A 27,386-nucleotide genomic window follows, 5' to 3' on the forward strand; every position below is an offset into this window, starting at 1 on the left:
CTAATACACTGAATTTTAATTGTCCTATATTTGTGTGTTGTTCATGCCTGGTACCATCTCTTTAAAAGTTTTACTGGCATGTTATTTAGCTTTAACTACCTCTTTTCAAATTTTATTTTGTTCATTGCAATTTCAGGCCATGACTGGGATAAAATTTTCACATTGGAAAACAGCCATATGAAAAACAGGGAGACAGAAACACTGCTGGAAACTAAGATCATAGAAATGAAAATACGGTGTATGCCTAAAAGAGAATCTATACCGTTTCCCTAAATAGCAAGAAAATGTCCTGATTTGAGGTATTCTAGGCAAGAAACTAGATCACATGACTTCCTTGGAGTCTAATTTACTGTTGTTGTTTTTTTAATGTTTATTTTTGAGAGAGAGAGCGAGAGTGTGAGCAGGGGAGAGGCAGAGAGAGAGAGTGAGACCCAGATTCTGAAGCAGGTCAGAATCTGTGCAGTCAGCACAGAGCCTGACATGGGGCTTGAACTCATGAACCATGAGATTATGACCTGAGCCTGAAACTGGACGCTTAACTGACTGAGCCATCCAGGCACTCCCAATTTCTGTTTTTTGATTGAGGGATAATTGACATAACAGTGTAATATTAGGTGTACTGCATAATGATTCGATTTTTTTTTTTTTTTTTTTTTTTTGAGAGAGCAAGTGAACAGGGGAGGGGCGGGGGTGGGGTGGGAGGAGAGAGAATCTTAAGCAGGCTATACACCCAGCATAGAGCCTGACATGGGGGTTGATCTCACTGCTGTGAGATCATGACCTGAATGAAAATCAAGAGTCAGATACTTAACTGAGCCACCCAGGTGCCATTGATATTTTTATATATTCCAAAAAGACCAATTACCCCAATAAGTGTAGTTAACGTTTGTCACTCTATACATAGTTGACAATTTTTTTTTTTTGTAATGAGAACTTAAGATTTACTTTTTCAGCAACTTTCAGATATACAGTTCAGTATCATTAAAGTCACCATGCTGTACATTACAGCCCCATGACTTTATTACATAACTGAAAGTTTGTACCTTTTGGCCCCTTTCACCTATTTTGCCTCCCCTCTACTCTATCACTCTATGCCTCTGGCAATCCCCAATGTATCTATAAAAAAAAAAATTATCTGTTAAAAACCTTTTTTTTTTTTTTTAATTGTCAACCTATTTTTGAATCCAAAGTATGTCTCTCTTTTTAAGTTATTTTTGTAGAGCAAGCATGTATGATTTGGGGAGGAGGGGGAGGGAGAGAGAGAGAATCTTCAGCAAGCTTCATGCCAGGGACAGAGCCTGAACTGGGGCTTGATCCCACAACTCTGGGATCATGACCTGAGCCAAAATCTAGAGTTGGATTCTCAACCAAGTGAGCCACCCAGGTGCTCCTAAAGTATATCTCTTGAAGAGAACATGTAGTTGGATCTTTTTAAAAATCCAGTCTGACAGTCTTTGCGTTTGTTAGAGTGTTTAATATTACCACATTTAATGTTTTTAATCACATGGTTGGATTCCCACTTACCATTTTGCTATTTTCAATGTGTCTTGTGTCTTTTTTGTTTTTCTCATATTCTTCACTATTTTAAGTGTTTGAGAGACAGAATGAGAGCACAAGCAGGTGAAGGACAGAGAGAGCGCCTCCCAAGCAGGCTCTGTGCTGTCAGTGCAGAGCCTGATATGGGGCTCAATCTCACAAACCATGAGATCATGACCTGAGCTGAAATCGAGAGTTGGACACTTGTCTGAATGAGCCACCCAGGAGCCCTCTTTACTACTTTAAGTAGATATTTTTTAGTGTTTCATTTTAATTCCTTTAATTTTCACATTATTTTTTGTTCTTAGTAGCTCAAAGGATTTCAATATGCATCCATTTTTTAACAGTCTACTTGAAATTAATGCTAAATTTGTTATATTAAAACACAAACTTTTTCCATTATAGCTCCATTTCTTCCCTCTTCTTTGTATTGTCTTATGAATTGCATCTTTGTGTTATTCTAATTTCAATAGTACAATTTTATGATTATGTTTTAGGGAATGGCCTGTTACATCAGGAGAAAACTAGACTTATACTGTCCTTTAATAATTATCTATGTAAAATAACATTCATTGATGCTTTTTGTGTGGATTTGAATTACCATTTGGTGTTCCTCCTTTTCAGTCTGACGAAATTCTAGTATTTTGTTAGCAATGAATTAGCAGAGTCTTTGTTTATTTGGTATTCCTTTATTTTGCCTGCACTTTTGAAGAATACTTTTGCTGGATATAGAATTCTTGGTTGACAGGTTTTTGTTTTTGTTTTTTGTTTTTTGTGTTTTGCTTTTTTAAATTTTCTCCGACTACCATCTTGCCATTATTGTTTGTAATGAGAAGTTAGCTATTTTTTGTCTCTTATTTCAAGATTTTCTTTTTGTGTCTGGCTGTCAACATTTTCACTGTGATGTGTCTGGGTGTGGATTTTCTGGTTTTTTTTGTTTTGTTTTTTTTTGCCTATTTTGAGTTTTTTTTTTTTAGTGAATTTTTGATTTAATTTATTGTACTTTTCAATTCCTTAATTTCCACTTGGTTCTTCTTGGTCATTTCTGTCTCATTGATATTTTCTATTTGATGAACCATTGTCTTATGTTCCTTGAATTATTTAAATATGGTTTCCTCTTTTTTTTTTTTTAACATTTATAATAGATGTTTTGAAGTTTTTGTGAACTAAGTCCTTTAGTTGACTACCTTCCGAGATGGCTTCTATTTACTTTGTATACTTTTCATGTTTCATAGTTTTTTGTTGAAAACTGAGCATTTTAGATAACAAGTTGTAGCAACTCTGAATTCTGATTTCCTCTATATCTTGTGTTGTTGGTTTATTTCTTCAGTGACTTGCCTGAACTACATTTGTGGTGTTGCCCTTGTAATGTGTGGCCTGTAAGGTTGATATTTTTCCTCTCCCCATCCCCCAATTCTTTGTGTTTTCAACTCTGGCTTTCTAGGGATTACCCTGGGTCACTATAACTTAGTCATCAGCTAGTGATTGGCTAGAGGCTTTTTAAACCATTGAACCAGTAAGTCTTTCACTCTTTGTCATGGGACATATGCATAGACTGGATAATGTTCTCAATTTGGGAGTTTATAAGTCTGATCCATCTATCTATATATCTCTATATATATCTATATATCTATCTATATATATATCCATATATGGACATATATATATACATCGATATATGGACATATATATACACACATCGACATATGGACGTGTATATACACACGTCGACATATGGACGTGTATATACACATGTCGACATATGGATGTATATATATACACACATCGACATATGGACATGTATATATAGATATATATAGATGTGTGTGTGTGTATATATATATATATATATCCATATCTATATATTTTTAACTTACTGGATTTACACAGCCTCTTGGTCAACCATGAGTGAGTAGCTTGTTAGTTCTCTTTTCTCTGAGTAAGCACAATGGGGCAAATGCAGGTAGCTTTCTAGACTATCAGGGATATGTGAAATCATAGCTAGGCCATCTTTGGCTATTTTGTTCTCACGATCTCTATCTTAATTTTCTGGCAAGTCTGCCGTTTTGTTGCTTGTACCAACAAATATTGTGACCTGAGGCTAGACTTAACTATTGCCCTTGATTTTCCATTATTTTTAACAACTTTGTCCAGTTTTGTCATTGCTTTTTGGAAAGAGGATTTGCCAGCTTCCTAACTCAGAATTCTTGAAGTCCTGTCCTGTATTCATTTTTATTTTGTAGTAAAAAGCATATAACAAAAAATTTACCATCTTAACCATTTTTAAGTATTACAGTGTTAATTAACTATATGCACATTGTTCAACAGATCTCTATAACTTTTTCATCTTTCAAAACTTAAAACTCTATAACCATTTAACAACAATTTACATTTTCCTCCCCATACCCTTGCAGCCTCTGGCAATCATGATTTTACTTTCTAAGATTTTGACTGCTTTAGATACTTTATATAAATAGAAACCTACAATGTTTGTCTTTTTGTGACTGGCTTATTTCAGTTAGCATAATGTCTTCAACATGTTCATGTTGTAGCACAAGACAGAATTTCCTCTTTTAAAGATAATATTTGATTCTATATACCACATTTTCATTATCCATTTATCTTTCAGTGGATATTTAGACTGCTTGCACCTTTTGACTATGGTGAGTAATGCTGCAGTGAACATGGTTGTGCAAATATCTTTTTGAGATCCTGCTTTCAGTTCTTTTTGGTATATACTCAGAACTGATTTTTGATGGAAGCTCTATTTTTAATTTTTTGAGGAACTTTCATAATGTTTTCTTTAGTGGCTACATCACTTTACATTTCCTCCAATAGGGCATAAAAGTTCCAATTTGTCCACATACTTGTTAGCCCTTGTTACGTTTTGTTTTTTGATAGTGGTTATTCTAATAGGTGTGAGATGGTAGGTCATTGTGGTTTTGATTTACATTTTCCTGATTAGTGATATTGAGCATCTTTTCATATGTTGTACTAGTTGGCCGTTTGTATTGTATTCTATGTCTATTCAGTCATTTGCCCATTTAAAAAAAATATTTATTTTGAAAGAGAGTGAGAAGAGGAGGGGCAGAGAGAGGGGGAGAGAGAATCCCAAACAGGCTCAGTGCCATGAGCATAAAGCCTGATGTGAGGCTCAATTCCACAAACTGAGATCATGACCTGAGCTGAGATCAAGTATCAGCTTGACTGACTAACCCACCCAGGTACCCCAGTCATTTAGCCATTAAAAAAATTTTTTTTAAGTTTTTATTTTTTAAATATTTATTTCTGAGAGAGAGGCAGAGAGAGGCGGACAGAAGATCCAAAGCAGGGTCCGCGCTGACATCAGAGAGCCCAATGCGGGGCTCCAGCTCACAAACTGCAAGATCATGTCCTCAGCCCAAGATAGATGCTCAACTGACTGAGCCACCCAGGCACCCCTACCCATTTTTAGATTGATTACTTTTTGTTGTTTCAGATACTAACCCTTCATTAGATAACATGGTTTGCAAATAGTTTCTCCCATTCAATATGTTGCTTTTTCACTCTCTTGAATGTTTTCTTTGCTGCCTGAAGGTTTTTAAGATTTGTCTATATTTGCTTTTGTTGTTTGTTAAATTTAAAGTATATCTGTTTTCTTTTAGAATATTTTGTGATAGCTCACCTAGAATTAGGTTTTTGAGAACAATTCAACCCCCTTCTTAAATTCTTTGTTACTAATAAACTTTGTGCAGTCATAGATGTTCTGGTTTTAGGAATGTTTTTCACAATGTATTTCTTAATGGTTATAAGTGAATACAATATTTTAAAGTTGTACTATATATCTTGAAGTAAAAGGAATGAAAATTGTTTATATAGTTACATTAAGGATGGTCTGGGGCGCCTGGGTGGCTCAGTCGGTTAAGCGTCCGACTTCAACTCAGGTCACGATCTTGCGGTCCGTGAGTTCGAGCCCCGCGTCGGGCTCTGGGCTGATGGCTCAGAGCCTGGAGCCTGCTTCAGATTCTGTGTCTCCCACTCTCTCTGCCCCTCCCCCATTCATGCTCTGTCTCTCTCTGTCTCAAAAATAAATGTTAAAAAAAAAGATGGTCTGTTATAACAATATTTGTGTTTTGTCTTCTATAAGACATAAATGTATTCTCATTTATTTATCACAACTCTGAGGAAATGGAAATGATCTTGCTTATGGTCAGATGATTAATAAATGTTTGACTTCAACTGGATTTCCAACATGGGTGATATGGTTTAAAATTCCATGTTCAAATATAGAATGCTGCCTCTTGTGTTAGTGTTTAGATAGTAGTTAAGTTGATTAGTAGCATTCTGATGATACTGACTTCTTGATTCCTGTGCTTTTTAAATTTCTTCCTGAGAAAACCCAATTTGTACCCATAAACTGCAACTTTGGTAGCCATTTCACAAATGTATCATTGTTATACACATGAGAAAGTTGTAGAGATGACAATATCATGGGCTCATTGTCCAAGTAGGTGCATAGCGAATGGAGAGTATTAAGTGCTCATAATGGAAGTATAGATGCAGTATAGTTGTAGTGAAGAGAAAGGACATCATATTTTCCAGTTTTGAGTCCTGATTTTCCAGAATGTGTCATTTTGGGCAGTTATTTGACCTTTAAATGCCTCAGATTGTTTATCTGTAAAATTGGTATAATAATAGTATTTACCTTTTAGGGCTCTTTTAAGGATTAAATAATTGTATGCAGGTAAAGTGCTTGGTATATAGTAAGTGCTTGGTAAGCATTGTTTTGTTACAGACACTGATCAAAATATATGTGCCAGTTGATTTATACTTGAAACTACTGCATCTTTCAAATTAATGTAATAATGGCAAATACTTAAATTGTGACACACCACTAGAATACTGTGGAAATGGATTTTTAGTATTGTGCTCTTGCAAGAAAAAATACGAGGACATACATGAGGCCCACACATTTGTTGTTACCTTTTTTATAATAATTGCTCTTTGAGGAAGATAATATTCTAAGCACTTTATGTAAGTTTATTTCATCCTCAGTGATACTGTTGTCTAAATTTTACAGATAAAGAAACTGTGACACAGATACATTAAACAAGTTGCCCAGTGGTTTGCCATACTGCTTAGGTTTAACTGTATTGCTAACTATGTTGCTAAACTAAGTAGGTGGGCAATTGTTGGATGAATGAATAACGTATATCTTAACTTTCACAAATAGAATTAAAATAACGGGAAAATGTGATTGAATTATAATCTACAATTTATTTTTTTCCTTTGTTGATTTGTAACAAAAATTTTATCAGTGAAACAAATTACTGATATATAGTGATTATGGTGACATTTATGTTTTCATTTGTAACCTTTTTTCTAATAATGAAACCAGTCAGAAAACATTTAAATTTTATGACCAGATAGTATCTAGGTACAATCTTTAATTGGATAAAGCTCAATACTTCTTTTTTTTTTTCAAGGTTAGTCAGTTGTTTTTTAGGTCAATCTCCTATTTCTAACTCGGCTCCCTCCATACCCTTTTAACTTGCCTTACGATCCTGTTTTGTTTAAAACACATTTTAAATACATATTTTTTAGATGGAGATTTTAAACAATATGCCATTCAGTTATCTCAATTAATGCTGTCTGTTAAGACTATTACAGCCACTACCATGTATGAAACTTTATTATGTGCCATGTATTGTATATTATATCCATTCAACAGAAAAAGAAATGGAGACCTAGGCAGGTTAAGCAGCTTATTAAAAGTAACTTGTACAATACATTTTTGTGTTGTATCTTTAACTATAGTTTAACAAACTATTTGGTGCTTTTTGTTGAATAATATTTCTGAAAATGTTTTTGTTTTAGAAACCTCATTTCTCTTTTCAGAAAGTAATTTGGATATTAGAATGAAAAAATTAAGCACTTACTAACCTTTAATATTTTGTTTTAAGGAATTGAAATTACCATTCACTTTTTTAAGTGGACATATTCATGAGTTGAGGATCCATGTACCATGGACAAAGCTTGGTTCAGAACCAGTGGTAATTACCATCAATACAATGGAATGCATTTTGAAACTTAAAGATGGAATACAGGTAAGAAGTTATTGAATCTAGTTGTTTATGTTAACCAATTTTAATAGGTATTGGTGTTTGATATGTCTTTATCTAAAGCTTACATATACTTAACTGTTTCTCACATGCTTATTAAAGTAACATATTGTAAAGTCACAAGTAACTATGAAAGGTTGTCTTAAATTTGGATAAACATTCTAATGGATATTTTCATACTAATTTTACTTAATGTAATCATAACTATCATAGGGATCATGTAGATGGCTTATTATCTGTATCGACTAAAAGTGGGACTTCATTGTGTCCAATTTTTAGGTGAAGGTTTTTGAATTTTTGCTAAAGACCTGTGTAATTTTTTTGTTTACGTGACATTTCTAAATGAGATTAAAATTTCTCATTTTTTGAGATGAAAATATTTTGAATTTACCTTCATGTCAAAATTTTTAAGTTTTTAGTTTAATTCCAGTTGGTTAATGTACAGTGTTATGTTAGTTTCAGGTGTACAATATAGTTCTTAACGCTTACATACCACACCATGTGCTCATCCCAAGTGCACTCCTTAATCCCCATCACGTATTTCACCCCTCTCCACTCCCACCTCCCCTCTGGTAACTGTTCTCTATATTTTAAAATCTTTTTCTTGGTTTGCCTCTCTCTGTCTCTGTCTCTCTCTCTGTCTGTCTCTCTCTCTGTCTCTCTCTCTGTCTCTCTCTGTCTCTGTCTCTCTCTCTCTCTCTGTCTCTCTCTCTCTCTCTCTCTCTGTCTCTCTCTCTCTCTCTCTCTCTGTCTCTCTCTCTCTCTCTCCCCCTTTGCTGGTTTGAATGGGTAAAGAAGCTGTGGTGTATATATACTATGGAATCTTAGCCATAAGAAAGAATGAAATCTTGCCATTTGCAATGATATGGATAGAACTAAAGAGTATTATGCTAAACAAAATAAGTCAAAGAAAGGCAAATATCATATGATTTCACTCATACGTGGAATTTAAGAAACCTGTCAAATTTCTTTGAAGTTTTGGCATCAGAAACTGATTCTTTGTTTTCTTTTTTGTTTTTCTGACTTACCTTTTCTTTGACCCATCTTATATTTATTTTTAATAGTTTTTTCTTTCTTGTAAAAGTGTAATACTTTTACAGTTTCTAGCAAAAATTAATGTGGAAAATAATAAGTCTGATAGCAACATATTATAAATTTTTTCATTTTCATCTTACATAAAAGTAGTGTCTTTTATTTTTATTACTTTTTCCTTAGCTCATATTTTACTTTCAGGTTTAAAAAATGCTTTTTAGGGGTGCCTGGGTGGCTCAGTTGGTTAAGTGTCTGACTTTGGCTCAGGTCATGATCTCACAGTTCATGAGTTCGAGCACTGCATCGGGCTCTGTGCTGACAGCTCAGAGCCTGGAGCCTGCTTCAGATTCTGTGTCTCCTCTCTCTCTGCCTCTCCCTGTCTCGCACGCACATGCGTGTGCTCTCTCTCCCAAAAATAAATGTTAAAAAAAAAATAAAAATGTTTTCTAGAATCAAATGAGTTGATGAGTATTATTAAATTGTTACACTTAAATTACTAATTTATTAAACATTAAGGCAATCTTAGTGTATCCTAAATATAACTCCGGTATCTGTGAAATTAAGGTTATTTATGATGTTAAAATCATTTCCTATTTTAAGAAGATACTTTGAATTTCATATCAACCCACTAGGCTCATCTTTTTTTCCTTGTATGAAATCTTTGATTCCAAATCTTTTATTATCCAATTTAACTGATATAGTTTCTGGAAGTAAGTAGACCGATGTTATAGTCCCATGAGAATTTATTTTGTAAACTTAAAATACATGGGAGATTGATTTAGAAATCTGTGAGATAGTTATATTACAGCAAAAGTTTTATTTTACATTTATATTTGGTAATTCTCAAATGGTTCTTAATCATCATCTGTTCCTGGAATTTACATTTTTTTTTTAGAGTCTGGACTTGGTTATACCACCCATGGAGTGCTCCATATTAAGAGAAAAAGAAAATCCAGACACTATTTTTTTCAATGGGAAGGTGGAAGTTTCAAGGCCAGATGTCCCATAAGAAACACATTTTAAAAGAGGCAAATTACAACTAATTATAGAGACTGCAGAAAAGATTTGTAACACATGACTTAGTGTAACCTAGAACTAATATTTGATATTGGACCATGCAGATGGCTACTGCAGGAATGATCAGATTTCCTGCTTGCATGGTATTTGAGACTTGAATTTTGTGGTGTGTACAGCAAAAGGTCAAGTGTCATGAATGTAAACTACTCTCAAAATAAGTATTTTTTGCAGATGTTTAAAATTTTGAGGTAGAAGGGATTTTTGAAAACTATAGTTGACATTTGGACAAATTATTCAGTAGTGTACATCCCCAGAGAGTAATACTTAGGTTAGTGATTGGAATTAATTTTTCAGGAAGACAGTATAGATGAAACATATTTTTAAACACTTTATTTTCCTGTTTTAAGTTTTGTCTAGTGTAGTAGGAAATTAAAAATTACACATGTACTAATAAGACTGAATGAGCCCATATTAAATTATTTCAAGTTATTACATTGTAGAATCAAAATGAAGAAAATACTTTGTAAATACAATTAGTGTGTGATGGTTGGTTAAATGAAGGGATTGTTTAGAGTTCTAGATATGAATCTGTTAAAAATACTATTGATACTTGAGAATGTAATAAAATACAACTTAAAAGTTAGAAATCTGAGGTCTAATTCTGAAAAGGTCATTATAAAAATATAATATTGCTAAATGCCTTGATAAGAAGGCACGTCTAGTTTGTAAAGTTCAATTTAATTCTACCAACATTTGTTGATTTCCTATCCATCAGTGCCTTGAAAAGCATTGCCAAGATATCTGTATAATCTTCTAAGGAGACTTAGAAATAAAGATTCATTATGATTGAGGGTGACTCTAGTGATAATAGTTACAATATACTGCCTTAACATGTGTCTGTAAGTAGTTTTATAGAGATTTTTTTTCATTGACAAGGTGACCCAAGTTGTTGTGTTAGGTAAAATAAAGGCCACCTTTATGTCCACACTGAATTATTTTTGACAGATAGATATTTCACTGAGAATATTTAACTTTACTCTGAGAGACATCTGTCATCATACCCACCTTTTAGATTCTTCAGATTTTGTTACTTGTGAACTGTTGTTTTTGTTTTGGACCTTACAGAAATTTATTCATGACATATCGTCAGTGGTCCAGGACTGATTTGTTTGTTTAACTAGCTCACTCTAGTGTAATCATAGAAATACCTGTGGATCCAGCATTAACTAAATGCTCCTATCCTTTTGCATATTCTTGCTTTTTAGCCTCTGTGGGTCTCATCTGTAAAATAGGGCAAAACTTGCTACATAGTTCTTATTCTAGTGTATATGCTTTCTTTGCTCATTGTATTAGTAAGTCTTATAAAAAAGGCTTCTTCAGCTTGAAGAGAGTAGTAGTAAATTTGTTTTTAAAGAACTTATTTATTCTGATCTTTCGATCACCTAGAAAGTAAGAAAAGAAAAACTTAAAATCTTTTGACCTGATAAATGTAACCATCTTCAAGTCTGTTTACAGAATACTTCTCATAAAAAAAAAACCTTAAAATCTTTTTATCTAAACCAAAACTTTAAAATATTAGTAAAAACTAGTGAAAAGGAACAAAGCTTTTTGTTTATGTGCTTTTTAAAAAAAATTTATTTTTTAATTTACATCCAAGTTAGTTTATAGTGCAACAATGATTTCAGGACTAGATTCCTTATTAACCCCTTACCCATTTAGCCCATCCCCCCTCTCAAATGCCTCCACTAACCCTCTGTTCTCTATATTTAAAGAGTTTCTTATGTTTTGTTCCCCTCCCTGTTTTTACATTTTTGCTTTCCTTCCCTTATGGTCATCTGTTTTGTGTCGTAAAGTCCTCATATGAATGAAGTCATATGATATTTGTCTTTCTCTGGCTGACTAGTTTCACTAGCATAATAGCCTGTAGTTCCATCCACATAGTTGCGAATGGCAAGATTTCATTCTGTTTGATTGCTGAGTGATACTCCATTGTATATATATACCATATCTTTATCCATTCATCCATCGATGGACATTTGGACTCCTCCCGTAATTTGGCTATTGTCAATAGTGCTGCTGTAAACATGAGAATGCTTAAGATCTACTCTTAGCAAATTTCAAGTATATAATATAGTATCATTAACTATCGTCACCAAGCCATACATTAGAATCTCAGATCGTGTTCAGCTTGTAAGTGGGAGTTTGTACCCTTTGACTAATATTGCCCATTTCACCTGGGACCTGTCAGATGTTATTCTACTGTTTCTATGAGTTTGACGTGTTTTTATTTTTTTATTTTTTTTTAGATTACACTAAGTGGAATCATAGTGATTCTACACCGTATTTGTTTTTGTTTGGCTTATTTCACTTTGCACAATGCCTTCCAGTTTCATCTATGTTGTTGCAAATGGCAGGATTTCTGTATCTTTACAGCCGAATAATATTTCCCTGTGTGTGTGTGTGTGTGTGTGTGTGTGTGTGTGTGTGTGTGCGCGCGCGCGCGCTCCCTCCTGTCCATTTCCCCACTCACCCATTGATGGACACTTAGGTTATTTCCATATCTTGGCTATTGTGAGTAATGCTGCAGTGAACATGAGAGTACAGGTATCTATTTGAAATAGTGATATTGTTTTCTTTTGATATATACCCAGAAGTAGGATTGCTGGATAATATGTTAGTTCTATTTTTTTTCTCCTACATTCTTTTTTTTTTCTTTTTCTTTTAACTTGTTTTATTTTTTATTTTTTTAAATTTACATCCAAATTAGTTAGCATATAGTGCAACAATGATTTCAGGAGTAGATTCCTTAGTGCCCTTTACCCATTTAGCCCATCCCCCTTCCCCCAACCCCTCCAGTAACCCTCAGTTTGTTCTCCATATTTATGACTCTCTTGTGTTTTGTCCCTCCCTGTTTTTATGTTATTTTTGTTTCCCTTCCCTTATGTTCATCTGTTTTGTCTCTTAAAGTCCTCATATGAGTGAAGTCATATGACTTTTGTCTTTCTCTGACTAATTTCACTTAGCATAATACCCTCCAGTTCCATCCACGTAGTTGCAAATGGCAAGATTTCATTCTGTTTGTTGAGTAATACTCCATTGTATACATATACCACATCTTTATCCATTCATCCATCGATGGACATTTGGGCTTTTTCCATACTTTGGCTATTGTTGATAGTGCTGCTATAAACATGGGAGTGCATGTGTCCCTTCAAAACAGCACACCTGTATCCTGTGGATAAACGTCTAGTAGTGCAGTTGCTGGGTCGTAGGGTAGTTCTGTTTTTAGTTTTTTGAGGAACCTCCATACTGTTTTCCAGAGTGGCTGCACCAGCTTGCATTCCCACTAGCAGTGCAAAAGAGATCCTCTTTCTCTGCATCCTCGCCAACATCTGTTCTTGCCTGAATTGTTAATATTAGCCATTCTGACAGGTGTAAGGTGGTATTTCATTGTGGTTTTGATTTGTATTTCTCTGATGATGAGTGATGTTGAGCATTTTTTCATGGGTCAGTTGGCCATCTGGATGTCTTCTTTGGAGAAGTGTCTATTTATGTCTTCTGCCTATTTCTTCACTGGATTATTTGTTTTTTGAGTGTTAAGTTTGGTAGTTCTATTTTTAAATTTTTGAGGAACGTCTGTACTGTTTTCTGTAATGATAATACCAATTTACATTACTACCAACATTGTACAAAGGGTCCCTTTTTTCAGTATTCATTATCTCATGTCTGTTTGATAATAGCCATCCTAAGAGGTTTGAGATGATACCTTATTGTGGTTTTGATCTGCATTTTTCTGATGGCTACTAATGTTCGGTGTGTTTTCAGGTACCTGTTGGACTTGTGTAACTTAAAAAAGATTTTTTTTTTAATGTTTTTTTATTTTTGAGAGAGACACAGTGAGAGCGGGGGAGGGGCAGAGAGAGATGGAGACAGAATCTGAAGCAGGCTCCAGGTTCTGAGCTGTCAGCACAGAGCCCAACGTGGGGCTTGAACTCATAGATTGCGAGATCATGACCTGAGCCAAAGTTGGGTGCTCAACCGACTGAGCCACCCAGGCACCCGAACTTTTTTTTTAATGTTTCTTTATTTTTGGGAGATACTTATTGCGAGCAGGGGAGGGGCAGAGAGAGAGGGAGACAGAGAATTCGAAGCCAACTCCAGGCTCTGTGTTGATGGCTTAGCACAGAGCCTGCCTGATGCAGGGCTCAAACCCATGGACTGTGAGATCATGACTTGAGCTGAAGTCAGATGCTTAACTGACTTAGCCACCCATGTGCCCTGGGCTTGTGTGACTTATTTAGAAAAAAGTTTATTCTGTTCCTTTTCTCATTTTTAATTGGAGTGTTTTTTGATAGTTTAGAAGTTGATTTTTCATAATTTTGATACTAACCCCTTATCAGATATATGGCTTGCTAATATATATTCTCCCATATCACAGGTTGGCTTTTCATTTTGTTTATGGTTTCCTTGGCTGTACAGAAGCTTTTTAATATGATGTAGTCCCACTTGTGTGTATGTGTGTGTGGTCTTTTTTTTTTTTTTTTTTTTTTTTTTTGCTTTTGTTGCCTGTACATTTGGTCTTGTCTCCAAAAAATAATTGCTGTGACCAATTTCAAGGAACCTTTTCCCTTATTTTTTCTTCTAGTATTTGTGAAGTTTCAAGTCTTCCACTTGAGGCTTTAATCCATTTTGAGTTAATTTGTGTAACTGGTATAAGATAGGAGTCTATTTTCTTCTTTCTTTTTTTGTACGTGAATATCCAAATTTCCCAGCATGATTTGTTGAAGAGACTATCCTTTCTCCATTGTGTGCTCTTGGTGCCCTTGTTAATGATTAGTTGACCCTATATGTATGGGTTTATTTCTGGGCTATCAATTCTGTTTCATTGATCTATGTGTCTTTTAAAAAAATTTTTTTTAATGTTTTATTTATTTTTGAGAGAGAGAGCATGAGTGGAGGAGGAGCAGAGAGGGAGGGAGACACAAACTGAAGCATGCTTCATGTTCTGAACTGTCAGCACAGAGCCTGACATGGGGATCGAACTTAGGAACAGTGAGATCATGACCTGAGTCCAAGCTGGATACTTAACCTACTGAGCCACACAGGTGCCCCTATGTGTCTGTTTTTATTGTTAGTACCTCCTGTTTTGATTACTGTATAGTTTGTAACATATTTGAAATCAGGAAATGTGATTCCTTCAGCTTTGTTCTTTTTTCTCACGATTATTTTGGCTATGTGAGATCTTCTTGTGGTTCTATATGAATTTGTTTTTCCTATTTATGTGAGAAAATGCCATTGAAGTTTTGATAGGGATAGCATTGAATCTGTAGATCACTTTAGGTATTTTTTTTTTGATGCTATTATAAATGGGAATACTTTTTAAATTTCCCTGATAGTTCATTAATAGCTTATAGAAACACAACTGATTTTTGTATAGTATTTACTTTGTATCTTGTAACTTTACTGAATTTACTAGTCCTACTAGTTTTTTTTGTAGGAGTGTTTAGAATTTCCTATATGTAAGACACTGTCATCTGCAAACTGATAATTTTACTGCTCCCTTTCCAGTTGGATGCCTTTTATTTCTTCTTATTTCCAAGTTGTTCTGGCTAATACTTCCAGAATTATGTTGAGTGGTGGAGTGTGGGCATCTGTCTTATTCCTGTTCTTATAGGAAAATGTTTCAGCTTTTCACCACTGAGTATGATATTAGCTGTCATGTTGTCATATATGGCCTTTATTATGTTGAAGTACATTCCTTCTATATTTAATTTGTTGAGAGTTTTTTTTATCATGAAAGGATGTTGATTATGGCCAGATGCTTTTTCTGCACCTAATGAGATGGTATGATTTTTTATCCTTCATTTGTTAATTTGATGTATTATATTTATTAGTTTGTGTATATTGAACCATCGTGGCATCCCAGGGATAAATCCCACTTGATCATGCTCTATGAGTTTTTTAATGTGCTGTTTAATTCAGTTTGCTAATATTTTGTTGAGAATTTTTTTTTAACATTTATTCATTTTATGAGAGAGAGAGACTGAGCACGGGTTGGGGAAGGGCAGAGAAAGAGAGGGAGGCAAAGAATCCGAAGCAGGCTCCAGGCTCTCAGCTGCCAGCACAGAGCCCAACGTGGGACTTGAAACCATGAACTGTGATATCATGACATGAACTGAAGTTGGATGCTTAACTGACTAAGCCACCCGGGTGCCCCTCTTGTTGAGAAGTTTTACATCTTTATTCATCAGGGATACTTGCCATACTTTTTTTTACAGTGTTCTTCTCTAGGTTTGGTATTACAGTAATGCTGGACTCCTAAAATGAGTTTGGAAGTATTCCATCCTGTTCAAATTTTTTGAAGGGTTAGAGAAGGATTGGCATTAATTCTTCTGTATATATTTGGTATAATTCACCCATGTAGTATTTTTTTGGGGCTTTGTTTTGTTTCTTTAAAGTTTTTATTTTTTATTTTGATTATGATGGGTGCACTTATTAATCCCCATCAACTCTTTAATCCATTTTCCTATCCACCTCCCCTCTGGTAACCATCAGTTCTCTTCAGTTAAGGGTCTATTTCTTGGTTTGTCCTTCCCTTTTTGTTCCCCTTTTCTTGTTTGTTTTCCTCCTTAAATTCCCCATGAGTGAAATCATATGGTATTTGTCTTTCTCTGACCTCTTTCACGTAGCTATTATATTCTCTAGCTTCACCCATATTGTTGTAAGTGGCAAGATTTCATTCTTATTTATAGCTGAATAATATTCCATTGCATATGTATATCCCACATCTTCTTTATTCATCTGTTGATGGACACTTAGGTTGTTTCCATAATTTGGTTATTATAGATAACACTGCTATAAATATTGAGGTGCATATCCCTTTTAATTCGTGTTTTTGTATTCTTTAAGTACCTAGTACTGCAATTGCTAGATCATGGGGTAGTTCTATTTTTAACTTTTTGAGGAACCTCCATACTGTTGTCCAGAGTGGCTGCACCAGTTTGCATTCCTACCAACAGTGCAAGAGGGTTCCTCTTTCTCCACATCCTTACCAACACCTGTTGTTTGTTGTGCTGTTGATTTTAGCCATTCTGACAGGTGTGAAGGGTGATATCTTATTGTATTTTGATTTGCATTTCCCTGATGATGAGTGATACTGAGCATTTTTTTCATGTGTCTTTTGGCCATCTGGATGTCTTTTTTGGAAAACTGTCTATGTCTTCTATTTTTAAACTGGATTGTTATTTTTTGGGGTGTTGAGTTTGATAAGTTCTTTATAGATTTTATATACTGACCCTTTATCAGATTTGTCATTCACAAATATCTCCTCATACTGAAGGTTGCCTTTTAGTTTTGTTGATTGTTCTCTTCACTGTGCAGGACTTTTATGGTTTCCTGTATCACATTTAGGTCTTTATTCATTTTGAGTTTATTTCTGTCTATTTGAAAAGAGAATGGTTCAGTTTTATTCTTTTTCATGTAGCTGTCCAGTTTTACCAGCACCATTTGTTAAAGAGACTTTTTTTCCATTGGATATTCTTTCCTGCTTTGTTGAAGATTGACTATATGAGTTCATTGCTGGGTTTTCTGTTCCATTCATCTGTTTGTCTGTTTTTATGCCAGTGCCATACTGTCTTGATCACCACAGCTTTGTAATATAAATTGAAGTCTGGAATTGTGATGCCTCCAGGTTTGCTTTTCTTTTTCAAGATTGCTTTGGCTATTTGGGATCTTGTGTGGTTCCGTACAAATTTTAGGATTGTTTGTTCTAGCACTGTGAAAAATGCTGTTGGTATGTTGATAGGGATTGCATTAAATTCGTAGATGACTTGGTTAATATAGACAACTTAACAATATTTATTCTTCCAGTCCATGAGCGTTGAACAGCTTTCTATTTCTTTGTGTCAACTTCAGTTTCTTTCTTCATTGTTTCATAGTTTCCAGAGTACAGGTCTTTTACCTCTTTGGGTAGGTATATTTCTAGGTATTATATTTTTGGTGCAATTGTAAATGAGATTGTTTTTATAATTTGTCTTTCTGCTGCTTCATTATTGGCATATATAAATGCAGCTAATGTATGTTGATTTTTATATCCCATGACTTTACGGAGTTTGTGTATTCTAACATTTTTTGTGGTGGAGTTTTTTGAGTTTTCTGTAAGAATATCATGTCATCTGCAAATAGAGTTTTACTACTTCTTACTGATTTGGATGCTCTTTATTTTTATTGTTTGATTGTTTTAGCTAGGACTTCTAGTACTGTGTAGATTAAAAGTGGTGAGTATCGCCATCCTTGTCTTGTTCCTGGATCTTAAGGAAGGCTTCTCAGTTTTTCCCCATTGTGGATGATTGTTAGCTGTGGGTTTTTCATATATGACCTTTATTATGTTAAGGTATGTTCCCTCTTAACCTACTTTATTGATGGTTTTTATCATGAAAGGTGGCAGTACATTGTCATATGCTTTTTCTGCTTCTATTGAAAGGATCATATGGTTTTTACCCTGTTATTGATGTGACATATCACGTTGATTTGCAAATTTTGAACCACCTTTACAACCTATGAATAAATCCCATTTGATGGTGTTTTTTTTTTCTTTTTTGGTTAATGATTTTTTGCAGTGTATTGTTGGATTTGTTTTGCTAGTATTTTGTTGAGGATTTTTGTATCTATGTTCATCAGAGATATTAGCGTGTAGTTTTTTATTTATTTTTTTGTGGTGTTTATGTGGTTTTGGTATCAGGGTAATGTTGGCCTTATGGAATGAATTTGGAAGTTTTCCTTCCTATTTCTATTTTTCGGAAAAGTTTGAGAATCGGTATTAACTCCTTTTAAAATGTTTGATGGAATTCTTTTGTGAAGCCATTTAGTCCTGGACTTTTGTTTATTGGGAGTTTTTTGCTTACTGATTCTATTTCTTTGCTGGTTATCTGTTCAAATTTTCTATTCCTGTATCAGTTTTTGTAGTTTACATGTTTCAAGGAATTTATTCATTTATTGAGGTTGTCCAATTTGTTGGCATATAATTTTTCATAATATTCTCTTATAATTGTATTTCTGTGGTTTTGATTGTTATTTCTCCCATCTCATTTGTGATGTTATTTATTTGGGTCCTTTTTTCTTTTGATAAGTCGGGCTAATTATTCAAAGAACCAGTTCCTAGTTCATTGATCTGTTCTTCTGTTTATTTTGTTTTGTTTTGTTTCTGTATCATTTATTTCTGCTCTCATCTTATATCCCTTCTTCTGTTGGCTTTAGGCTTCGTTTGTGTAGGGTTAAGTTTTCTAGCTCTGTTAGGTGTAAGGTTAGGTTGAGATTTTTTTGCTTCTTGAGGTAGGCCTGTATTTGCTTTTGCTGCATCCGAACTTTTGAGGCATTGTGTTTTCATTTGTTTCCATGTACTTTTTAATTCTTTTATTTCCTGGTTGACCCATTCATTGTTTTGTAGCATGTTATTTAACCTCCATGTATTTGTGGTTTTTCCAAATTTTTCCTTGTGGTTGACTTTTAGTTTCATAGTGTTGTGGTCAGAAAAGATGCATGGTATGACTTATATCTATTTAAATTTGTTGAGGCTTGTTTTGTGGCCTAATATGTGATCTTTTCTGGAGAATGTTACATGTGCACTTGAAAAGAGTGCATATTTTGCTGTATTAGGATGGAATGTTCTCAATCTGTTTGTTAAATCCGTCTGGTCCAGTTGTCATTCAAAGCCGTTCAATGTTGTTTCCTTGTTGAGTTTTATTTAGATGACTTGTCCATTGATGTAAGTGGGGGTATTAAAGTTCCCTACCATTAGTTTCTTTATTATTGTTTTATATACTTGAACTTTATTGATTAGTTCCTTTGTTACTGTTTTATATATATTTATGTACTTGTATGCTTCGATAATAGGGGCTTAAGTATTTATAATTGTTAGATCTTCTTGTCGTATTGTGCCTTTTGTTATTATATAATGTCTCTTTTGTCTTTTGTTACGGTTTTATTTTAAAGTCTATTTAGTGTGTTATAAGTATTGCCACTCTGGCTTTTTTTGGACATGCATTTGCATCATAAATATTTCCCCATCTTCTCACTTGAATCTGCAGGAGCCTTTACATCTGAAATGAGTCCCTTGTAGGCACCGTATGGATAGATGAGTCTTGGTTTCTTTCTATCCATTCTGTCACCCTGGGTCTTTTGGAATGTTTGGTCCATTTACAGTTAAAGTAATTATTGATATCTATTTATTGCTATTTTACTACTTGTTTTGTGGCTGTTTCTGAAGATTTTTTTCTCTGATCCTTTATTTCATGGCTTGCTGGTTATTATTATTTTCTTAGTACTGTATTTGGCTTTTTTCCTTTTTATTCCCTGCATATTTATTAGTTCTTGATTGGTGGTTGTCATTAGGTTTATCTGTAACATATTCTGCATATAGCAGTCTATATTAAGTTAATAGGTGTTGAAGTTTGAACCCATTTTTTACTCCTCTCCTCGTCATGTTTTATGTATATGCTGTCATATTTTACATCCTTTTATTTAGTGAGTTTCTGGACTGCTATTTTACAGAAATATTCATTTTTATTGCTTTTGTGTTTTCTGCCTTCATACTGTCATTTTTGGCGTTTCCACTCCAGAGTTCCCCATTAATATTTCTTGTAGGGCTGGTTTAGTTGTCATGAACTCCTTTAGTTTTTGTTTGAGAAACTCTTCCTTCTATTCTAAATCATAGCCTTTCTATATAGAGTATTCTTGACTGCAGGTTTTTCCCATTCAGTATTTTGAATATAACTTGCCATTCTTTTCTGCCATAGAAAGTTTTTGCTGAAGTATCCACAGATAGTGTTTTGGGGTTTCCTTTGTATGTAACTGTCTTCTTTTGTCTTGCTGCTTTCTTGTTTTAATAAGTATTGTTGTTATTTTAGAGTTTTTTTTTTTTTTAAGTTTATTTATTTTGAGAGAGAGACAGTGCAAGTAAAGGAGGGGTGGAGAGAAAGGGAGGAGAACTCCAAGCAGGCTCTGCCCTGTCAGCATGGAGTCCCGTGTAGGGCTCGAACCCACAAAACCATGAGATCATGACCTGAGCTGAAACCAAAGTAGGACGCTTAACCATCTGAGCCACCCAGGTGCTCCTAGAGTTTCTTTTTTTATTTAAGTAAGCTGTAGACTCAGCGTGGGGCTTGAACTCAGGACAACCCCAAGATCAAGACTTGTATGCTTTACCAGATGAGCTAGCCACATGCCCCTTGTCTTGGTCCTTTTAATATTTCTTTATTATATTTTGCCATCTTAATTACAATACATCTTGGTTTGGATCTGCTTTTGTTGATTTTGTTGAGTGTTCTCTGTGCCTCTTTGATCTGGACCTCTTTTGCTTCCCTAAATTAGGGAAGAATTCTGATATTATTTCATCAAATAAACTCTCTGTCCTCTTTGGTCTCTCTTCTTCTGGCTCTCCTGTGATATGAATATTATTGTTTGGTGGAGTCACTTGAGGTTCCTAAGTCTATTCTCATTTTATGTAATTACTTTTTCTCTCTTATTCACTTTGATCACTATTATTACTTTTCTTCTGTGTCATTCATTCATTCTTTTGCTTCTTCCAGCCCATTCATTACATCAGGTGTTTCTCATTTGGCTTACTGTACCCTTTATCTTTGTTATGTTATTCCTTATATCTGTGTTAATGGTCTCACTAATGTCCTCTACTCTTTTCTTAACTCCCATGAGTATTCTTATGATCATTGCTTTAAATACTTTTATTTAGCTGTGTTACTTTTCTCTGTTTTGCTTTGACCAGAGGCTGTGGCCTTCTTTTGTTATTTCAGTTGGGATGAATTTCTCTGGTTTCTCATTTTGTCTCAGTCTCTGTGCCTTTTTCTGTGTATTAGGAAAGGCAGTTATATCTCCTGTTCTTTTGGTAAAGCCTTATTAAAAAGAGATTTTGTAGTACCCAGTTGCATAGTATTCCCTGTTACCCAGGGCATGGTGCTTCCCGGAATGTCTCCAATGTGTGGTTCATTTGCTCTGCTGTTTAGTCCTGGCTGCTTTATCTTTCAGGCCAGTCATCTTCAGAGGCTCTCTCTTTGCCTTTTGTGGGCAGTGTTTGGTCCCTGGCCTGCATATGATGCGTTTTAACGAGGTGTGCTGTGGTCTGCCTCTGAAATGAGACTTGTTGCCTCTGCTGCTGGAACTGAAGACTTGCAGCATTCCTGAGTCAGGAGACAGTGTTGGCAGGGGTTTGGGCTGGTCTTTTGGGGAAGGGGGCCCTCCACTCTGACGAAAGTGTAACTGGGAAGGGTGGTTGCACAGAAGTGTTGTGGGTGGGGCTTTGTGTAAGGGTTAAGTATTGAATGTGGGCGCTGAGCTGGTTTCTGCAGGTGGTTCTGTGCTCAAGCTGAGTGGCAGGGGAGAGAAATGGTGCCTGCCAGCCTCTGTATTCCTGGTGGGGTCTCCTTGAATGTTGCCTCTCTGGGACAATCTCCAAGATGAGCAACTAATCTTCACACTGGGTGCCCCAGGCACTCTTGAGATCTGATGTTTCCATGCTGTATGTCTGTAGGCTGTTTGCCCTGCCTGTTTTTCCAAGAGCAGCCTCAGTGTCCTCTGAGCTATCCCAGAGCCAAGCACACTGACCTTTAAAATTCTAGGCTTTAAGCCCTGCTCGTTGCCAGAACCCAAAGAAATTTGGGCCCTCTTGCTTTCTAAGTTAATTGCTGTGGAGATTGATTTTCCTCCTGTGCTCCCCTGTGTGCTTGTTTGTCTCTTACCCTTCTCCATAACTGGGGCTCATTTCCTACTACAGCAGTGGCTATCATCCATCTCTTTCCCAAACTCTGTATCTGTATTTCCTACCTTCTTCAATATGGCCTCTAGAAGCTTTTAGTTGTGGAATTTGTTCTGCCAGTCTTCAGATTGATTTCTGGGGTATTTAGGATGATTTGGAAGGCAGCTATGCTCACCACTATACTACCAACGCACACTTGGATGATTTGATAGTTATTTAGTTGTATTTGTGGGATGAGGTGAGCCTTGGGTCCTCCTCCTCTGCTGCCATTTTCCACTCTGAATTTTGGGACATTTTAGATTATTGATAGACATCCTAACTAGTTGTGAGTCTATTCAGATTTTATTTTCTTTATGATTTATGTTTCTAGGTTATGTTTTTAGAAATTTATTCACTCCTAGGTTATGCAATTTGTTGGTGTATAATTGTTCATAGTAGTCTCTTATGATCCTTTATATTTCTGTGGTATCAGTTATAAAGTGTCCTCTTTAATTTTGGATTCTTTTTATTGGTCTTTTCTAGCTAAAGGCTTGTCAATTCTTTTTAAGAAGCCAATTTATTTTGTTGATCTTTTTCTCTTGTCTTCCTAGTTTTTATTTTACTTACTTTTGCTCTGATCATTGTTATTTCTTTCCTTCTGCTGTCTTTGGGCTTAGTTTGTTCTTTTTCTGGTTCCTTGAAGTATAACATTGGGTTGTTTGCGATCTTTGTTTTTTCTGAAGTAGCTACTTGTGTAAACTACCCACTTAGAATTGCTATAGCTGCCTTCATAATTTTTTGGTATGTTGTGCTTGCATTTTTGGTTGTATCTTGTTAGTTTTATTTCATGTTCGAAGTCTTGTTTTGACACATTGTTTCAGAAGCATGCTTGTGTAATTTTCACATATTTGTGAATTTTGCAGCTTTCCTCCTGTTCTTGATTTCTGATTTCATTGTGGTTGGAAAAGATACTTAGTATGATTTCGGTCTTGATTTCAGTCTTCCTAAATTTGTTAATACTTGTTTTGTGACCTAACAATGTGTTCTATCCTGGATGCGCACAGAAGAATGTGTATTGTGTTGTTGGATAAAATGTTCTGTATATGTTTGTAAGTTCCATTTGGTGTATAGTTCATGTTCAGTATTTCCTTATTGATTTTTTTTGTCTTTGGGTCCATTGTTGAAAGTGGGGTATTGAAGTCTCCTACTAGTATTGTGTTGCTGTATAATTCTGCCTACAGATGTGGTAATATTTGATACATTTAGGTGTTTTAATATTGGGTACATATATATTTACAGTGATTATGTCCTCTTGATGAATTGACCCTGTTATCAGTGTCTTTTGTTACAGTTTTTGAGTTAAAGTTTACTTTGTCTAATTATAATTATACCTACCCCTGCTATGTTTTTGTTTCCACTTGCACGAATGTCTTTTTCCATCCCTTAATTTTGAGCCTCTGTGTGTCCTTAAAGCTGAAGTGAGCCTGTTCTAGGCAGCATATAGTTGGGCCTTTTTTTCTCTCCCTCTGTCTTTTTTTTAAGTAGGTTTCATGCCTAGTGTGGTGCTAATGCAGGGCTTGAACTCAGTGACCCTGAGATCAAGACCTGAGCTGAGATCAAGAATCAAGACACTTAACTGACTGAGCCACCCAATCCCCCCCTCCCCTTTTTTTCATCCATTTAGTCACTCCATTTCTTTTGAGTGGAGAATTTATTCACTTTACCTTTAAAGTAATTATTGATAAGTATGGACTTATTGCCATCTTATTGTTTCCTGATTGTTTTGCATTTCCTTTGTCTATTTCTCTCTTCCTTTGAGTTTTGATTATTTTCTATAGTGGCATGCTTTGATGCCTTTCTCTTTATTTTTGTGTATATAATAATATGTTTTTGTTTTATGTGATCATGAACTTACATAAAACTGTTATAATCTACTTTTTTAAATGCTTATTTATTTATTTATTTTTTTGGGGGGAGAGTGTGAGCAGGGGAGGGGCAGAGAGAGAGGGGGACAGAGATCCAAAGCAGTCTCTGCACTAATAGCAGCAAGCCCAATTCAGGGCTGAAACTCAGAAGCCATGAGATCATGACCTGAACCGAAGTTGGATGCTCAAGTGACTGAGCCACTCAGGCACCTCTGTTATAATCCATTTTAAGCTGATAAAGGCTTAACTTATATACAAAAATGTTACCCTTTCATCACTACCCTCCCATATTTTGTTTTTGATGTCACAATTGACATTGTTTATATAGTGTATCTATTAACAAATTGCTCTAGCTATATTGTTAAGATTTTGTCTTTTAACCTTCATAGTAAAGTGATTTGTACACACTACTGTTATAGTATTAGAGTATTCTGAGTTGATGTAGTTTACCAGTGAGCTTTATACTTGAATAGGTTTTCATGTTCTCTATTTAACCTCTTTTCCTTTCCTCTTGAAGAATTCCTTTTTAACTAATGCAGATCTAGTGATGAAGTCCCTAACCTACTCCTCTCCCCCGCCCCCCCGCCCCCCCCCCCCTGTTTTTTTCTTTGGTGTAGGAAACTCTTGACCATTTCTGAAGAATAGCTTTGCCTGGTTGCCAAACAAGATATATTCAGTGCTTTGAATATATATTATCCCACTCTCTCTTGGTTGAGAAATCCACTGATAGCCTTATGTTTTTTTTTTTTATATATGAAATTAATTTCTTTTCTCTTGCTGCTTTCAAAATTTTCTCTTTGTTGTTAATTTTTGACTGTTCTATTGTAATAGGCTTTGGTTGAAGTCCTGTTCAGGTTGAATCTGTATGGAGACCTATGAGCTTCATGTTCCTGGAAGTCCATATCTTTACTTCTATTTGGGAAGTTTTTGCTATTATTTCTTTAAGCTTTCTGTCCTTTTACTGCTCTTCTCCTGGCACTTCAATAATGTATTGTTTTGCTTTATGGTATCTTGTAATTCACATAGTTTTCTTCATTCTTAAATTCTTTTTTACTTTTCTTCCTCTGAATGGACCATTTCAGATGATTTGTTCACTGATCCTTCTGCTTGATCAAATCCGGTGTTGATATTCTGTATTAAATTTTTTAAATTATTGTATTCTTCAACTCCAGACTTTGCTTGGTTCTTTTTTCATGATTTCTGTCTTTCTGGTGAACTCCTTATTCACATTTTGTCTTCCTGATTTCATTGAGTTTTTGTCTTCTTTTATAGTTCGCTGAACTTCCTTAGAACAATTCTTTAAAAATTTTTTTTTCTGGCAATTTGTAGATCTCCATTTCTTTGTCATTGGTTACTAGAAAATTTGTTCTATTGGTGATTTCCTGTTTCCTTGGGGTGTGTGTGTTCTTATAGACTTACATTGATGAGTACATGTTTGAAGCAGTCGTCTCTTCTATACAGAATGATTTTGGTAGAGGAAGACCTTTACCTGTGGGTGGGTACAAGGGCTCTGGCTGGCTGAAATGAGGTAGTTTTGGTCTGTGGCAGGCCTAGTTTTATAGTCTGTGCAGCTCAATCAGCTGAGGTCAGCATCAGTAAAGGTTGCAGGAGGCCTCAATGGCGTATTGCTGTGGTGTCAACAGCCATGGCAAGGGCGTTGGGGTGTTCAGAGGCAAATGCTCCTGGGGAACTCTGATACCTCTTCTCTGATGGGGCTTGTCATGGTTGAAAGTATACGATTTGGCGCCAGGCCTGATTAGCGTGTGCCTTTGAATCAACATCTGATGGAAAGGTGCCTGTGGGGGAACCACAGAGATGATGGAGTCCAGGTCTTTGGGTGGCTTGCATTGGTGGTGGCGTTGAAATTCGAGATGTGGGCATGCAGTGAGTGTTGTGGAGCTGAGGTCTTCACAGGTTTGTGAGGAAAGGTGCTGGCTTTAGGGTCCTAGGTGCTGGCTGGCCTGCAGGGGTGCTGGCTCTTTCTAGTACCTGAGATAGGGGTATACTTGGAACAGCTGTGTTACCAGGGTCTTGAGTGGCATCATGCATGGAGCCAGGGTCAGATGTGTAGACGTACATGGAGCAGATGTGGCTATGGAGTCTGAGGTTTCCTTGAGTTTTGGGGGTACAGTTGCAGCCCTGGTTCTGGAGCCGCACAGTAGCAGCTCCATCGGGGAGCAGTGCAGCTGTGTCTTCTCCCAGGGGTTTGTGGTGGTGACAGCAGTTGGTCATGTGACAAAAGCTTGCCCATGTCCTATGGAGCAGGGTGCTGGAGTCCTCCAAAAAATAATATGTGGAGCCCTCAACTGCAAAAACTGGGGGGAGTCTATGGCTGTCCTGAGGGCCCTTGAGGTCTTCAGTTGGAAAAGATGATGGGATCCATATTGTGGCTGATACTGAAAACAGCTGCCCTTCTTTGTCAGCTCTCTGCAGACATCTCTAAGCTGATCCCCCTGGTGATTTCTTTTTCTAGATTCTTCCTTCTGTCTCTCTCTTTCTCTCTTTCTTCTCACTCTTTCGTTCTTTCTTTCTTTCTGTTTCTCTTTCTCTGTCTTTCTCTCTTTCTCCACTGTGTTGCTCTAGGTTCTTAATTGGACTCTGGTGCCCTTCCAGGGATGTTTTCATTTGTGGATAGCTGTCGTTTAATTGTTGTTTTTATGGGGGGTTGAATGTTGGTGCTGGTATCTTCTACTCTGCCATCTGATTTCACTGTCCCTTATATACACTCTCAATGCTTTTCTTTTGTTGGCTTAATTTGCTTGAAAATCATCTCAGCAGGTTTTGTTACTTAATTATAGGCATAATGCTTTCTAATGGTTGATGTCATCCTTTAAGTTTGCAGAATCATCTGTCACGTCTTTTGAAAAATGTAGGTACTATTATTTCATGTACCTGCAGGTTCTGCTAGAATGTGAACTAAAGTGAAAATATTTTCATGTTTGCCATTGTAACTCAGAAATTGTTTTCTGATTCCCATAAGTACACTTCTCTTAAATACATGTTTAGATCAAAAGCCAGTAATCAGTTTAT

The 27,386-nt window shown here is 35.6% G+C and overlaps 1 protein-coding gene across 1 annotated transcript in view; it reads left to right on the forward strand.

The window, feature by feature from the left end:
* VPS13B (vacuolar protein sorting 13 homolog B) overlaps positions 1-27,386 on the forward strand; it is an 828,197-nt gene that overhangs the window by 17,607 nt on the left and 783,204 nt on the right. Inside the window, 1 exon segment of the mRNA XM_043601463.1 lies at positions 7,479-7,622. Within this exon segment, the coding sequence (XP_043457398.1) occupies positions 7,479-7,622 (144 nt within the window).

This window comes from Prionailurus bengalensis, chromosome F2 (genome assembly GCF_016509475.1).
Source record: "Prionailurus bengalensis isolate Pbe53 chromosome F2, Fcat_Pben_1.1_paternal_pri, whole genome shotgun sequence".
NCBI classification, from domain to species: Eukaryota; Metazoa; Chordata; class Mammalia; order Carnivora; family Felidae; genus Prionailurus; species Prionailurus bengalensis.